The sequence below is a fragment of the Montipora capricornis genome, chromosome 12 (genome assembly GCF_036669925.1).
Source record: "Montipora capricornis isolate CH-2021 chromosome 12, ASM3666992v2, whole genome shotgun sequence".
In the NCBI taxonomy this organism is placed as follows: Eukaryota; Metazoa; Cnidaria; class Anthozoa; order Scleractinia; family Acroporidae; genus Montipora; species Montipora capricornis.
The window spans coordinates 14,083,078-14,098,560 of NC_090894.1; the positions used below are offsets into that span (position 1 = coordinate 14,083,078).

The 15,483-nt window shown below is 42.2% G+C and overlaps 1 protein-coding gene across 1 annotated transcript in view; it reads right to left on the minus strand.

Moving 5' to 3' along the window:
* Positions 1–15,483, minus strand: part of LOC138026344 (usherin-like) — a 58,200-nt gene that overhangs the window by 28,092 nt on the left and 14,625 nt on the right. Inside the window, 11 exon segments of the mRNA XM_068873656.1 lie at positions 289–588; positions 1,318–1,404; positions 3,369–4,724; positions 5,497–5,796; positions 6,563–7,435; positions 7,991–8,151; positions 9,109–9,364; positions 11,116–11,709; positions 12,373–12,589; positions 13,840–14,166; positions 14,747–14,858. Of these exon segments, the coding sequence (XP_068729757.1) occupies positions 289–588; positions 1,318–1,404; positions 3,369–4,724; positions 5,497–5,796; positions 6,563–7,435; positions 7,991–8,151; positions 9,109–9,364; positions 11,116–11,709; positions 12,373–12,589; positions 13,840–14,166; positions 14,747–14,858 (4,583 nt within the window).

Consider the following 15,483-nt stretch of genomic DNA (forward strand, 5'->3'; position numbering starts at 1 on the left):
TTAAGCGCGTGACTGGAGGGCGAAGAGTTTTTTTCCTCGTGCAAATACTAATAATCTCCATCATCTGAAATTGCTTCTGTTTAAAAGATATCTAAAATAGAAATTTAGGCGTGGTACACAATTTCCAAGTCTTTTTTTTTGTTTTGTTTTGTTTTTGTTTTTTTTTTTTGGAAAATTGGATCGATAAAACCGGTTACATCGTTATGTTTGCGAAAATTGGCTAAGTGAAGGATTGATGCAATTGGTCTACTGGGAGTGGAATCGAATTGTAAATTGAGGCTTTAATACCTGATTCTTCCGTCGTGGCATTTTTACCAGGTCCCACGGAGCCTCCGCCGACTGTGAAGGCCTGGATCCTAATTTCGTAGGTCGTATAAGGTTGCAGGCCTGAGATGGTGGTATTCAGAACCCCTGCGTCTAAGAACTCTGTCTCCTCAGGAACTACCCGAGGAGATTTGGTGTTGTATGAAAGCACCTTGTATCCTGTTAACACTCCATTTGGTCTCTGAGGAGGGTCCCAGGTTACTCTCATTCTTGTTCCACCCGGCAGTGGTGTCAGCTCTCTTGGGGCCTGGATACCACTAGGAGCTTGATTGAATGCAAAAAGATGGTCGAGGTTAGTTTAAAAAACTATAATGTATAGCCATGAAAGTGGCAGAAAGAGGTTTTATCATATACTCCACTGCTAAACTACTTTACCAGAAAAAGTCAAAAGGACATGCAAAATATCGCAGCATAAGACACTGAACACTTAATGATACAACTTCTTTCCTCTACTGTTGTTGCAAAGGTTTGTTTGGGATATTTTGAAAATAATGTTATCAATGTAATTTGAAACTGTTGTCTTCCCCCATACAAAACAGAAATTTAAACAGCAAATTTGCAATTGAAGATGGCACATATCACGACCAAACGTGTCTTCGGATCGATCTCTTAAAGAGATTGTTGTTTTATTTCTTCAAATTTTTGTTTTGGGAACGTTTCTGCGGCGTAAAAGTAAGTCTTTATTTGATGGTATCACGAGTAATACACACAGGTGTTCTGCTCATTGGTCGAATTTTCTTGCTACTTCGGGGCCAGAAAAAATACTCCTCAACGAGCAAAATATCTGGGCACATTCTGTGACAAACCATCAAATAATATTAGCTAACATGTATGCATTTGTCAGATTAAATTTCACAACCAAATCGTCCATACATTTAACGTAGGTAAAGCTCACAACCGTTTTGAAGATGTTCGCATTCTTTGCGTCATGATTGGCTCAGTTGCTTTTATGTGCCTGTTGTGATTGGCCAATTTTGGTTCCATGCCACTCACCTCCCTGTCCGCTCCGAGTGAAAATCCATTGGCTTGGGGCCGAGCCTAACGTCCCAGAGTGAAAGCTCTCGACTCTGTACAGATAATCTGAACGGCAAACAAAAAAGGAAGTCCTCATTGGCGAGGAAATTCATTAATACACCAGGGAATACGCATATGGGTCCAAAAGATCCAAAGAAAAAAAAAAATCAGGAACTGGAACGGGCTCAGTAAGAAACTGATTAGAATAAAACGTGGAACACATCAGAATGCTTACATTTACAATAGAGGCGATGATGGCTTTCTTGGAGGCAAACAAGTTACTTCTCCATTTCTGATTGCAACAGATTCCTTACATAACTCTTACTTATCCTCATCGGGCCCATGAAGACTCTTAAGGCCGGTTACATAACTCTAGCTAGCCGGAAAAGCTTCATTCCAAAAAAGTGGCGAAAATATTCACTCAGAGAAAATTTTGCATGAATAGACGTCACATCATCCCACGTTATTTTAGCCGTGATATGGAGTTGCAAAGAGCTCCTAATTATTTCAAGTGAACAGTAAATGCGACTACCGGTATTTTATTTGGCTCTCATATGATTAAAGAGTTACGCAATTAAATTGTTCACTTAAACATTACAAAGAAGGAAAACACATTACGTAGCTTTGGGGAAGAAGAACATAACTTTCGAGCCAACTACCGCGTCTGAGAATTGAAGGACATTATCGAATTAAGTGTCAAGGTTAGCCAATGAATTTTTCTTGTTTTAGCATCATCCTTCAAACTCAGCCTTCACAGCTTGATTATTTTGACTCGCCTCCTTCACTAAACAATCTGTAATTTCGATCCTAAAAAGTGCCATGTTTACGTTCGATCCAAATAACACAAAAGGAACGTTCGCTATCCATGCAATTTACCTAACCCCGCTAGCAGAGGTTTCGTATCTCGTCGCTTTCGTTTATTCTTGTCTTTTTACGTTAGTCTTTGGCTCTGATACTTTCCGTTCAGTATTCAGTATTGAGGTGATCCATTTCAAGAAAAACCTGTGCTATACGAAACGAATTTCTTCAGTGTTGAGCGCACAATGTTGTTATTTCTAATTTTATGAAGATTGGGACATTTCACTGCTCTGTGATTGACTCAATGGTGGCTTGGGCATGGCCGACAACCAGGTTATCATTTGACAGATCACAAAAAACGATTTTTAGAACATTTCAAATTTCATGCACATGAGCTGCGGAATGGGTATGAAATGAATGATGGGAGCCGAGATCATTGCAGTTAGATATTAAAGTAACTTTAGAATTTGGGAGAGAACCGTGAAAAAATCCAGGCTCGAACGAGATTCCATCCTATGACCACGCGATTTCGCCGTACCATTTGGCTATTAGGGAGTTTAAGAAACCACGACGGCTACGACGACGAAAACGTCACTTCAAAATTTAAGTTGTTCTAAGTATTTCATGTTTATTCCATCTTGTTTATATTATTAAGTATGAACGAAGTGTCCTAAAACTGGGATAGGTACGGACGGATGTGAAGTAAAGAGTGAGACTGAAAGAATCACCGTAGTTTGTCCACGTTGTCGTCAAAACCTTAAATTTGGTCATTTCACGTAGTAGTTTTGACGAGTACTGAAGAGAAATGTTCAAAAATGCGTGCCCCACGTGCAGCACGATCTTTTTGGTTTTTTTTAACCAATAATATTACTGCTTTTTGGAGTTGTCGTTGGCGTAGCCGTCGTCGTTTCTTAAACTCCCTATTTACAAGTGCAACCGAAAAGTGGAACCAGGCACTAACAGGATCAAATTCAAAGAGTGGTCTTGAACCCAGGTCTCCAGATGTCAAGGCAATCGACCTAACCACTGGGCTGGGCTGGGCTGGGCTCTTAGATGTCAATTTATAGTAACAATAAAGTATGCTCAACAGAAAAAGGACTGTTTCGTGGTACAGGTTTTTCTCACGGGACAAGAAAAGAGCAAGGTGTAAAAACAGCCGTAAATAGACGAAAAAATAAAATTTTAAAATCAAAAAAACCTCTCCTAGCATCACAAAATCGTCCACTCATTACCTGTGAAACTTTCAACTGTGGAATCATTAAATGTCTCCGTCTTCCCAGAATACACTGTGCTGCTATTGAACGGTAAACAGCTTCCAATTTGACTGCTGGCCGCGAACGTAGACTTGGGAGGGCAGCCGTCAAGATCAGCATTGTAAATTGCCGTAATACTTTGTGCATAATCTATCTCTAACCCGACCGAGGATATTTTAATGCAACCACCAAACGAGGCGTCAACATCCAGTCCAGCTTGACGTGCGACTGTGTCCTCGATAGAACCCCATGGCACTCCTCCCACATAAACACTTAATGTTATTTGAAGATCAATCAAGCCAGCTATGGATCCAACTTTGCCATCGAGAATCATGTATGAGTTGCTCAAGGTCAAATTGTGCCACTGCCCGTCGCAAATTTCTCCAGACGATATCTCAACAGTGAACGAGCCTTCTGTACTTGCGTCAGAGTATTTCATTTCCACTTGAGTTCGATTATACTGGACTGCAAATGTTGTTTCTAGACCGCGGGCAAACAGGAGCAACCCAGAGGATAACTGAGATCGAAAGATCAAAGTAAAATGGAATATGTTACCATCGAGGCCAATGGCTTCTTTATTCATAGCAACAAAGCCGCCTCCTCGTAGGTATATTGCCTTTTCGTTGTCTCTTTCTGGACAAGCATTCCTCTCAGGTTCCACTCCGACAGCCTCAAGCGCAGAGGTCCAGTCCAGGGTCCTTGAATCTGACATGATTCCATGCAGGCAACCAATGAAGGTGATATTTTGGATGATATTACGCCGGAGGGTGAACAAGGGAGGCGGAGGAAGCAATCCGAAGTACACACCGCTGTTAGCGGATATAGAAGTGGCCCGACCAGGGCTGCTTTGACTTGCGCTGTAGTTGTCTACAGTGAGCGTTCCCAGTTGGTTTCGTCGAACTATCTTCAGGTGATGCCATGCTCCATCATCAAAGCGAACATTCTGGCTGATGTTAAAGACCGCGGGGCCATCTTGACAATCAAATATAAGCCATGGTGTGCCATCACGCATTTCAACAGCCAACAGGTCTCTCTGCGCATCCGGTGAAGCAAGGAACAGCATGAGTCCATTAGCATACTGGGTGCGAAACCAGAACTCGATATCGTTTGTTGCACCCGGAGTGACGAAGTCTGAGGGAAACTTGTAGTAACCAAGACCTGGAAAATGCACTCCAGCTTCCACCAACGGGGGAGGATGATAGAATGCGGAGAACGCTCGGCTTAGGTTGTAACTTGGCGGAAGGGGGCCGTTTGGAGTCTGGGGCTGAAGCCATTTTAGATAAACTGTCGATGGATCCACAGAGATCACTTCTGGTGGACTTTGACCCTTGGGCGCTGAAATTAAATGAACATAAATAAGAGAAGGCTCGCTCAAGAATGTACATATACACAAACATACACACACAGCTAGGACACCGTGAAGTAGAAAAACAAACATCCTCCAATTGCTCTTGGCGAAATGATCGTTCTTTGGGGGTCAGGCTGGGATAGTGGCCTTTGCGGTGACCGCGTCTCCGACCTCAGCAATTGTGTGGGCTGATTTGAAGTCACCATGACTCAGTCGAGGGTCTTTCCCTGGGTTCTCTGCTTTTCCTTTCTCGTCAAAATCGACTCCCAGCTAATTACATCTGACTGTGGAACAAACCCTTCCAGAGGTGCTCTATATAAGTTTTCGGCGCGGTCTGGTCGCGCAACGACCAACGTAATTCAGTCCCTAATACCACAGAAGAGAAGCCACATTTGCATTTTCTCTTCATTTTTTTTTTTAATCTACGGCAGTTGCATGAGTTAGATGCCACTTGGGACCCACAGCCTGGGACAAAAGCCACTGAACAAATATTACAAGGGCACAAAATATCGATGATAACGCCTTCACTTTCAATATAATAATTTACAAATGTTTTTCCCAAAACACCGGCCTCACTCAATGCTGGTTTAGACAAGGGAAAATGCAAGATCTTCCAAAGAAAACTCTTCAGATACTGAGGGTCTGATCAGAATTGGATGAGGAAGGAGTAAGTGTGTGTGTGATATCTCGAAACTAGTTCCAAGGGCGAAGTCCTCAGGTCTTACCTCACTCTTATCGCAATTATTATGGGTTACGTACCTGCAGGAAGTGTGCGTGCACGGGCCTCTGGGCTATGCCGAGTGCAGTCATAGCTGTTGCACGCTATGACGGTAAATTTGTATTGCGTATAAGGTCTTAGGTCACCGATCACACCATCCCTCTGGGATCCAGGCACCTCTAAGGATCTCACGGCAGTTGCATTTGATGGTGGTTGGTACTTGAAAATGACGTATCGAATGATAACACCTTGAGGGGTCTGGGGAGGACTCCAGGAGACGCTGATTGCAGTGCTGTTAATAGGACTGGCGCGAGTGTTCATGGCACTTTCACCTGAAGGAACTTAAATAAAGCAGACAATTTCTTCACAAATTACATCAAGCACTCTTTTCAGTACCCTGGGTACCAGAGGCTTTTCATGCGCGGTTTCCGGTTTCGCGGCTTCGCCGCTCGTGAAGGCCGAAGACAACAAAGCTCGTCCTCGTAGTTTTTTCGCTGCTCGTGTCTTCCGCCGAACAACGCCTCTGGTACCCAGGGTATCTTGTCAGTCTTTGAAAAGCCATATCTTTCGGGTCACCGTTAACTGAATACAGCAAGGCAAAAGAGAACCTGGATGAACTCTTAACGGGAAAAAATGCTCAACACCAGGATCATTTTCACAAACCAAGAATTTTTATGCAGGAAATGTATATCCAGGTTTACTTAATCCAGACAAATTAGTTAAAATTAATCTTATTGGAGATGAAAAAGCTGCTAAAAGACAGGAAAAATTTGGAGTGTCATTTAACAGTTGTTCTTTTACACTGATAATTTTGACAATAGCTAATAAATTTGTATGTAGCTTAGAAAGTCACGGTTCAAAGACCCGACCAGACCGGGGTCGAAAGTTATGATTCAAAGACCGAGGTAGGGTAGGGTCTCTGAATCGTAACTTTCGACCCGCGTTGGGTCAGTCGGGTCCGTTCGGGTCTTTGAAGGGACCAAGCTACATTTTTCCTCTTTTCACCAATGATAATATTGTTTTGTGGCGTTGTCGTTGTCGTTTCTTAAACTCCCTAATTTCCTATGGACGGTTAGCATTGTTCACTGTAAAACATGCACTACTTACTTCCATCTGCAGTCCTGTGACGTGTCCAATTACTCGCACGGTCACCTTGGACTTGCGCAGTGAAAGTTCGCACCCTGAACTCGTACTCCGTATTTGGTGTCAGTCCGGTGACATTAGCCCGCCTAAAATTCGAAGAACTAGAATCATGCTCTGGACTGCTGCTATAAATCAGACGTCCATCGTCGTTAAATGGGTATCTGCGCAAATACAACTCAAAACGAAAAATCTGGCCATTTGGTTCTGGTGGCTCGTCCCACACGACCAACACCGCTGTTCCGCCCGGAAATGACGTCACATTCGGCGCCGGCTGAAAGTCTGGAAGTGTAGGTTGCGTAAGAATGATAGTGTCATTACTTCGACCACATCCGCCATTGGTGCATGCTTCGACTGCGAAGTTGTACACTGTATAAGGTCTGAGACCACCCACAGCACATGACAAAATAATACCCCTGCAGTGAACAACTTCGGCAGGACTTCTGCTACTTGTAGATATTAATCTATATTCTATAATGCGCCCGTTTGGCATGGAGGGTGGCTGCCATGTTGCCGTTACATTGCGCGGAAAAATGTCAGTGATAACGGGAGCGGGAACTCCTCTCGGTGCATCTTGAAATGTACGGTAGACTCTGCCATTCTCCAAGCTTCTTGTACTACCATATGCAGTGAAAGTGATGAGGTAATAGTGGTACACAGTGTCTGGAGTAAGTGAAGTGTCGTTGAAAGTTTGGTTTAGCCCGCTGTAAATCTGAGAACCATTTCTGTACAGCTCGTATCGTGTTATGATGCCATTCGGGCTATCGGGCGGAGACCAGGTCAACATTATAATGCGTGAAGACAAGACTCTAGCAAATGGGGCGGGCTGTTCAGAAGGGACTGAAAAAGTGAAAGAAAGGAGGTACTTTCTTTAGTAATAAAGAAGGAAATAGGAACAGGTTATCGGATTTTTGAGAATGGCATAAAGTATCGAAACCTTTACAGGTAAAATAATGGCGTTTGTAAAATTACAATCAGACTTCAAACGCTTTTAAGTGTAATGCGCCCGTGGGATGGATAGCCCGACCGATGTTACGGAGGTCGTAGGTTCGAGTCCGGCTTTGCCCGTCTCCAAGCAACTAGTTTACCTAACCCCAGCCTTGTTCTAAAAATCTATTTCTTCCACGTCTTTTTAAGAGAATCGAAAACTAATTGTCTTGCTGGAGAAGAAGAAACTTCTCGCACATGAAAGACCGCCACTGAATAAGCTTCAAACCCTTTAGCCCGGGTCGTTTCGCTAAGGCGTCCACATTTTTTCCTGAAGTGAAAAATGATATTCTCATCAAGGTAAAAAATAGGTCGATGTGAACTTAACGAAGGCACCACATGCAAAATAAAGGCGAGTCGGGTTGTTTTAGTTAACACTGCAGGGTGGATTTAAGTTCCTCTTATTACCTCCACTGCAGCCAAATTCGTTGTCCTGTTGAAGAAAAGCTGTTCCACTCTTGCATTGGTCGCATTTGAGACCCTCCACATTCTGTTTACACGAGCACGATCCACTTTCATCGCACTGGGTATCAACGCTTCCAGCTGGATTACAATTACAAGGTGAACATCTGGAGTGAAATAAAATGAGGATTACCCAAGTTATTTGACGACCGCGAAAACTAAGCACAGAAAAAGGAATAAATTTCTATTCTAGAGTAGGGCATGTAGTTCCCGGTGTTGTGGTCTGTCTTCTGTGGTGTATCATGGTTGGGAGGGTAAATGCTCGGAGATATTAGCTACACCAAGCTACTCAAAAAATGCGAGGGTAAATAAAGATATATGATATGATATATACGATTCTTTAATTATCATGATAATAATTCCTTATTTGTCGAGTTGACAGCAAACAGACCTAATACATGGAAACTGATAGCGCAAGTTGTTTGTATTTCTACTCTGACGTCAATATGCTTAGTCCATATTTTACATTCAGTCTGTTTTAAACCAAGCTCCGTACTCCTCAGTCTTTTTCCATGTTTTTATTCACTAATCATTTTATCACAGGAGAGCTATTGAGGCCAGGTTTGCAAGGATTACTCCGTAAGCACAAAAGTAGTTTCTACAGTTAATAAAGGGTCTCTGTCACACAACTTAAGTGATTTGATGACACACAAATTGCTCATAAAATGGAATGGAGTGTCCCAATAACCACCAAAAACTTAAAAAAAATAAATAATAATACCGAAAAGAAATAAAAACAACTGAAGTCTTGAAAGAAGTCAGGGATGCCCAGAATCATCTTGTTTGATATGTAACGATAATTTTGTCGGCAAAGTCCGAGTCACGAGTTACGATACCACTGACGATACTTCCATGTACTTCCACTTCACGATACCATGTCATTAGTTCAAAACTCGTTATCAACAAGAGATTTCCCCACAACACCCCCACAGTACCGTGACATACTGTAGCCCCATTAAACGATCAAGGAAGAACCAAGCCATCATTTTGTGAATCTAGACGACAGAGATCATTGGTGTGTGCCAACCCTGTTAATCCCTGGGGTTCCTGTATCTTTCTCTCACCTGCCACTTACTGCGAAGCCATAGTGACCGGAAATACACGTATCACACCGACGCCCAGTAATATTGGTCTTACACGTGCATTGACCAGTATCATTACAATTTTGACCAACAGAACCAACAACATTGCACAGACATTGTACACATCCCTGGCCAATGGGGTTCCAATAGTACTGGGCAGCACAAGAATCACATTGGAGGCCCATGACATTGCTCAAACACGTACATTGCCCATTGCTTCCAGCACACTGAAGTTCATCTGAAAGCAGATAGTGAAAAGTCATAGAGGAACTTGGTTACTCTATGGGCAGGCTCTTGAAGGAATTTTTCTTTGCTAGGATAAATTTCTTAACTTATAAAAAACAGTGTACTATTTCCCTCTCGCAGGGCCCTGGCAGGGACGTACGGGTTTTCACAGCTCTCTCACATACATCAGTGCTTTTCGATCGTGTTGGGTACTGTAATTTTGTATTTGCAAGTTGTCTGCCACCCACTTCCCCCCCCCCCCCCCCCCACCCTACATGCCTTCCCTGTGGTGAGTACTGGGTTATATTCAGGGTGCGTTCGATTGACCCTGTTTCGAATAAGAATACGTGGAGTGATGATTTAAAACGGTACGTCTGGCACTTTTAAAGCAACAAGGATAATAAATGTATGTTTAAAATAGCATTTTAGCAAGTGTTTGATAATTTTAATGTGAATCTCCGTAAAAACGAAGGATTTCTAACTTCTATGCCATGTATTCCTATTCCGGAATACGGTCAATCGAACGCGCCCTTAGTTTCCACTGGTTAGCAGTGTGACGGTGCCCGAACGGAGGCCACTGACAGGGTTGTCTTGGTTACCCGCTGCACCCGGTTGAAAGACTGGGCGCTCATGGCTTCTTGGGCCCCTCCCTCACGCTTATCTGTGCCAATGACTTATTGTACACCTACATCCCGATTTGATTTGCGTCGTCAGTTCGCTGTTGGCTTGATATCTCAAGTTAGCAGAGCACCGTACCGGTATCAAAAAAGGAATGTGTGCCAATTCCTTTTAAGCATGAAGTTTTCAGGCTTTCCTATCGTCGCTGCTCAAGTAACGTTTATAACTGCGATTATCTAAAACTTATACATGTTTCTCTCTGCAGTTCAAAGTTATGCCTTTCATGCGTTGTCAAGCCAATAACAAAGGGTCAAGGTGCTAATTGGCGCCAATGGTTTGCTGTGACAAAAGGCTAACCTTTAAAATGTCAATAAGCTTTTCAATTTACTTGTTACAAAAAACAATATGTTTGGTCTGCAATGATGGAGGGTACACTACATAGTGAGATTTAAGCATAAAATTATAGTTAATGTTAGCAAGCAATAACGTCAACTCTTCCCGCGGCCTACTCCCTCAGGCGATTTCCTTATTTGGCAGTACTCAGATCATGCGATTCCTTAATATTTGGCAGGACACCTGCCATTAAACAGCAAGCATCTCGCCATTCACCACTTTCGTTAAAACTCAGTTTCAGCTAATGAATTTCACCCCCTCCTACCTTCCCAGTTATTGCTTGACTTTCTAACTGCACGCTTTCCTCAATTTGTTATGGTTACCAATGTAGGTTTCGCCTTCCACAGTTTTCATAAATTAAGCGTGGGTAATTTCTGCCAGCGGCACCCCTACAGTCCATCAGGGAGGGGGCAGGTCGTTGAACTACTGCTGGACCGGCTTAATAATGCCAGCCACCATGCCGGCCTCCCATCACAGGCATGAGGCACCCCCCTTGGTATAGCATTACTAGCTTTAGGCCTGTCATCCGGTCTTCATCCCAGTCGGTGGGTACAAACCGAGCCTTGAGTATATTCCCTGCCCAACTTGCCCACCAATTTGTGGTACCTTTCTTTCTCTCTCACTTTGCGTGTGTTTACATTACTGGTTATAGATCCAAAGGGAATTGTAACGCCAGTCTCTTTTATCCTTGTCTCTAAATATCATAAAATAAGAAACCGCAAGCAAAGAACTTTTTTGTGTACATGTACTTGCCTGAACTTTTCCTGTCACCACCAACTGTGCCATTGGGGTAACAGTTGCAGGGTCGACAACCATTTGGATCTGATTGGTTAAGACCAAATGTGCCAAGCTCGCACTGATCACATCGTTGACCAATCACACGTGGCTTGCAAGTACAGTTTCCGGATTGTTCTTCACATTCCCCTGAACCTCCAACTGTTCCTTTGGTATCACAAGCACACTGCGTACACCCCTGGGGATTACTTTGTCGCAGATTGTAAAATCCTGGTTTGCATCGATCACAGTTTTCGCCTTCCACGTTGAGTTTACAAGAACAAGTTCCATTGTCTTGATCGCATCTGTTCACGAATGATGATAGTGTTCCTGCAGCAGAGCAGTTACATGAGCTGCAACCGTCTGGAGTAAGACTATGAAAACCATCTGAACACTGGTGGCATCGTCTTCCAGTTACACCAACTTTACAAGAGCACTGTCCTGTGACTTGATCACAGGTATTAACCAGCCCTGCCACTGTCCCAAAAGGGTCGCAGTCACAGGGTTTGCAACCCAAAAGATCTTGCCCAGTCAGATCCCAAAAACCAGTCCTACAAGTATTGCATGTGGTACCTGGTGGAATAAATAGCAGCACTCAGCATCATAATGTCTCTTGTCATTTCCTTAAAAGAAAAACAATTCTGTCAAAGAGCTGTGGTGGTTACTAGCCTACTTTGCAGAATTATTCTCTGAGCTCATCACACAATCTTCTCTCCCCAAGGAATATAAGACTAGTGTGTCATGAGGCAAACAAATGTATGAAAAAAACATTTATAAGTTCTTTTTGATACATAAACCAGGGGTTTCAATAACTTCTGAAATAGCCGTCCATGATAGCACATTGAAGGCAGCAGTTTGACAAGTTTATGATAGCATTTTTAGTGAAAATCAAGGCAAACTAGCCGGCGGTGTGAGGCAAAGCAGGCGGCGGTATACCGCCGGTAACTGGCTTCTGTTGAAACCCCTGATAAACGGTGTCAACTTCCAACCAGATTTTAAGCAGAAAACACCTGGCCTCACTTCTGCAAGAAGTGTGCTGTGTGATATATGAAAATGACAAGCATACTGTAGCTATAACACCAAATGCAAGAAGCTGTGCAATGTTTAATTCTCAAATTTTGGTTGCAGTTCAACAACACAACAAAAAACAAACAAAACGTGATTTCTGAGTAGACTTTCTTTTATCATTGACATAATGTTCTTCAGGATGCATGCAAATGAAAGAAAATGTTTGACCTGTCACTCTGTCTTTGCAGTCACACTGTCCTGTGGTTGTGTGACACGAAATATTTCTGTTCTTGGTGCCATCCAAAACACAACTGCATGGAATGCAACCAGTTGGGTGACTGGCCTTGAGATCAAAGAAACCATCTCTGCACATATCGCATTGGCGGCCAATGGTATTTACTTTACAGTCACATTGACCAGCAAGAACACTGGAATTTGAGTCATCCTAAAAAGAGACATAAAAGGTTTAAACTTTTAAGAGAAAGTTCTAAGTTCTTCCTTTTGAAGATAAATTTGGCCTGTTTATTGGGCTTTTTTATTAACTTTACTGGTGAGCTCTGAAGTTCAAAATGATAGCAGCAAAGGCTGTTCTGAGAATCTTGTACGTGTATATCCTTATTTTCACGTCATTATGATGAGTGAAGGAAAAAGTGGGGGCAGGGGGGGGGGGGGGGGGGTGCGAGTGATGTGTTAAACACAGTTCCATTTTTCCTTCACACAACATTTGACTTCCGTTGCTGGTTTTGTGTTTAATACTCACCATTCATTTACACTTCTCCTTGGCTTACACTGGGTAAACCTCATTTTTGCATTTCTAGTGTCAAGTTGTTTGTTAATTCTGCTTTGATTTATTTGCAGTCAAGCCATAAAATTAATTAGAGAACTCAAGACAAAACCTGGCTAAGTGGCAAAACGCGTGAAAATGACTTATGCAGTATAAACAATAATTTGTGCTTCTTCCAAAATGTTAATACCAAATGGAGAGGAAAATTTTGGGCTAATAAGTTTGATATCAAATTCTGATGTTTTTCTGGCCAGGATAATCATGGTCTAGGTTGAAAACGAGCATTCTGAAATAGCTTATACATTTGATTCCTGAATCAAACTTTCTAGTATATACTTGTCAGAAAGAAGTGCTTAAGTCAAATAAGCAAACAATTAATTAAGTTTTTCACTTTAGAATTACATGACTAAATGAAAATACACAAGATTCCCTGCGACTCTGAGTTTCATGCGTATGCACTCATCAGGCAAATTTAATGAAGAACAGACTTATTAGCTAGCTATATATACATATTTACGATGAGTAGAACAATGGGGTCCTGATTACAATGGGTGAGAAGGGCGGAACTGGGGGTGTGGTGTAAGACTGGCTGAGCTAAAACAAGCGCAATACAATAGCTATAATTGTGTAGGATAAGCCTTAATTGTTCTTGAGATAAAACTTGTTTTCATGTCGGCATTTGGATACAAGCTCGGATCGTTTGTTCACAAATGACAGTAGATTGTTGTTGCTGCATTGTTGCTGTTGTTTTTCATTTAGTCATTTACTGTAATTCTATACACCGCTCTACACAAACGTGTATTGAGCACTCTTTAGCAGTGTTTGCTACAGTTTCTTATGATTATTAGTTTTTCACTTTATATACTTCAACTTCAGCTTTAACTGTCTCTTATCTAATGTTTGTTACCAACCTTGACACAATCCAGCTTTCCAGACTGAACTCCTGGCCCCTCACATTCACACGGAGAGCATACGTCCACGGCTTTGCGACTCTTATTGGTCTCCCGGTAATATCTCTCCTGACACATCTCGCAAAAACGTCCGGTTGTATTGTGTTGACAGTCAATACACAACCCCCCTCCACCTTGTATGCGAGAGCCAGGGTGAGTGTCCAGGGTTTCATTGTAAACGCAACTGTCAGCGTGATCATTACACTCACACTTGATGCATGGGAAGGAATTGTCTCTGTTGCCACGTTGAAATGGTTTGTTGTTGTACAGTGGCTTACAGCGATTACACTGGAACAGTAAAATCATCAAATTCAATGTCAATAAAAAATACTGTAACGCAATGTTTTGATTTTGTGCATGATGTTAATAGTTACATAAATAAATGTGTTTCAAGTCTATTGTACACTAAGTAAAATATTACTCCCCACAGTGCATACATGTAGCTGCCTGGGAGTATAATACCTCACAGAAACAACTTGACAAATGACCTTGTCTTAAATTGCTGCAGATTTTATGACAGTCACTATGCTTGCCAATTGAGAAATTAAAAGCAGGTTTAAGTACTATTTTTCTGCCATAAGCGAAATTACTGTGAAAGCCTGCGTACTTTTAAATCTGTTTGCCTTAATAGGACGGTGCAATAATATAAGTCGCCAATAATTAGTAAATGCTTCAGGCCCACCTCCTGTTGTTATTTATAGTTAATTTTTTTAATTATTGTCCCTCTCCTGTCTGTTTATTTAAAACCTTCTAAAGTACTGACCAGGTTGTGGTGCATTTTAAATGTTAACACAAAATATTTTAATGATGCAAACAATAAAATTTAATACAAAATTAATTATCACTTGTTCAAAGTTCATCAACTCACATTTTCTCCTTCAGTGTTTGTTGATGGCTCACAGTCACAAACACAACGACCAAGTTGCTCTCCAATGCCCTCAACATTATGGTAAGTTTCTGCTTTGCCAAAACATTCACACCTATGAAGACCAAAAAAATGACACGGTTATAATAATAATAATTAACGCCTGTGTCGCAAATGGAGGTTGGGTGCTCAAGGATCTGGACTAGTACCAACGACCCAAGCCCTGGTCGGTGGTCAACACCCCATAAGCCTGCCCTACCCACAACCGCAGCCACGAACCCCGCCCGCCACACCAGACTCTAAATCAAGCACCCATCACACTGAACAGTGAGTTCAATGGAAAAACTATAAAGAACTGGGGCTTATAAAGGACCATAAAGGACTGAGTAGGGAGGGGAGGGCAGGGACATACTTGAAAGCACCCGAGCGCCAACACACAGAACGCTAAGCCAAGCCACACCCCGAGGACATGCGAAGGCGCACGCATAATATGCAAAAGAACCGCTGACCGCTAGAACTGCCAGAAGGGGTACATGTACCACTTGAGATGGAAGAAATCTCCAGATTTTACATCTCCCGAGGTTGGTACCTCTGATGAACTGCATGCATGTACACAAGTTACATGTTATTATGTCAAAGAGTTGGCTTTATGGGCCATCAACCATGTTGGAGATTTTTAAATTTTGCTTTTTACTCATAATCCTAATTTTCAGTGTCACTCCCTTATTATAAACTAATCA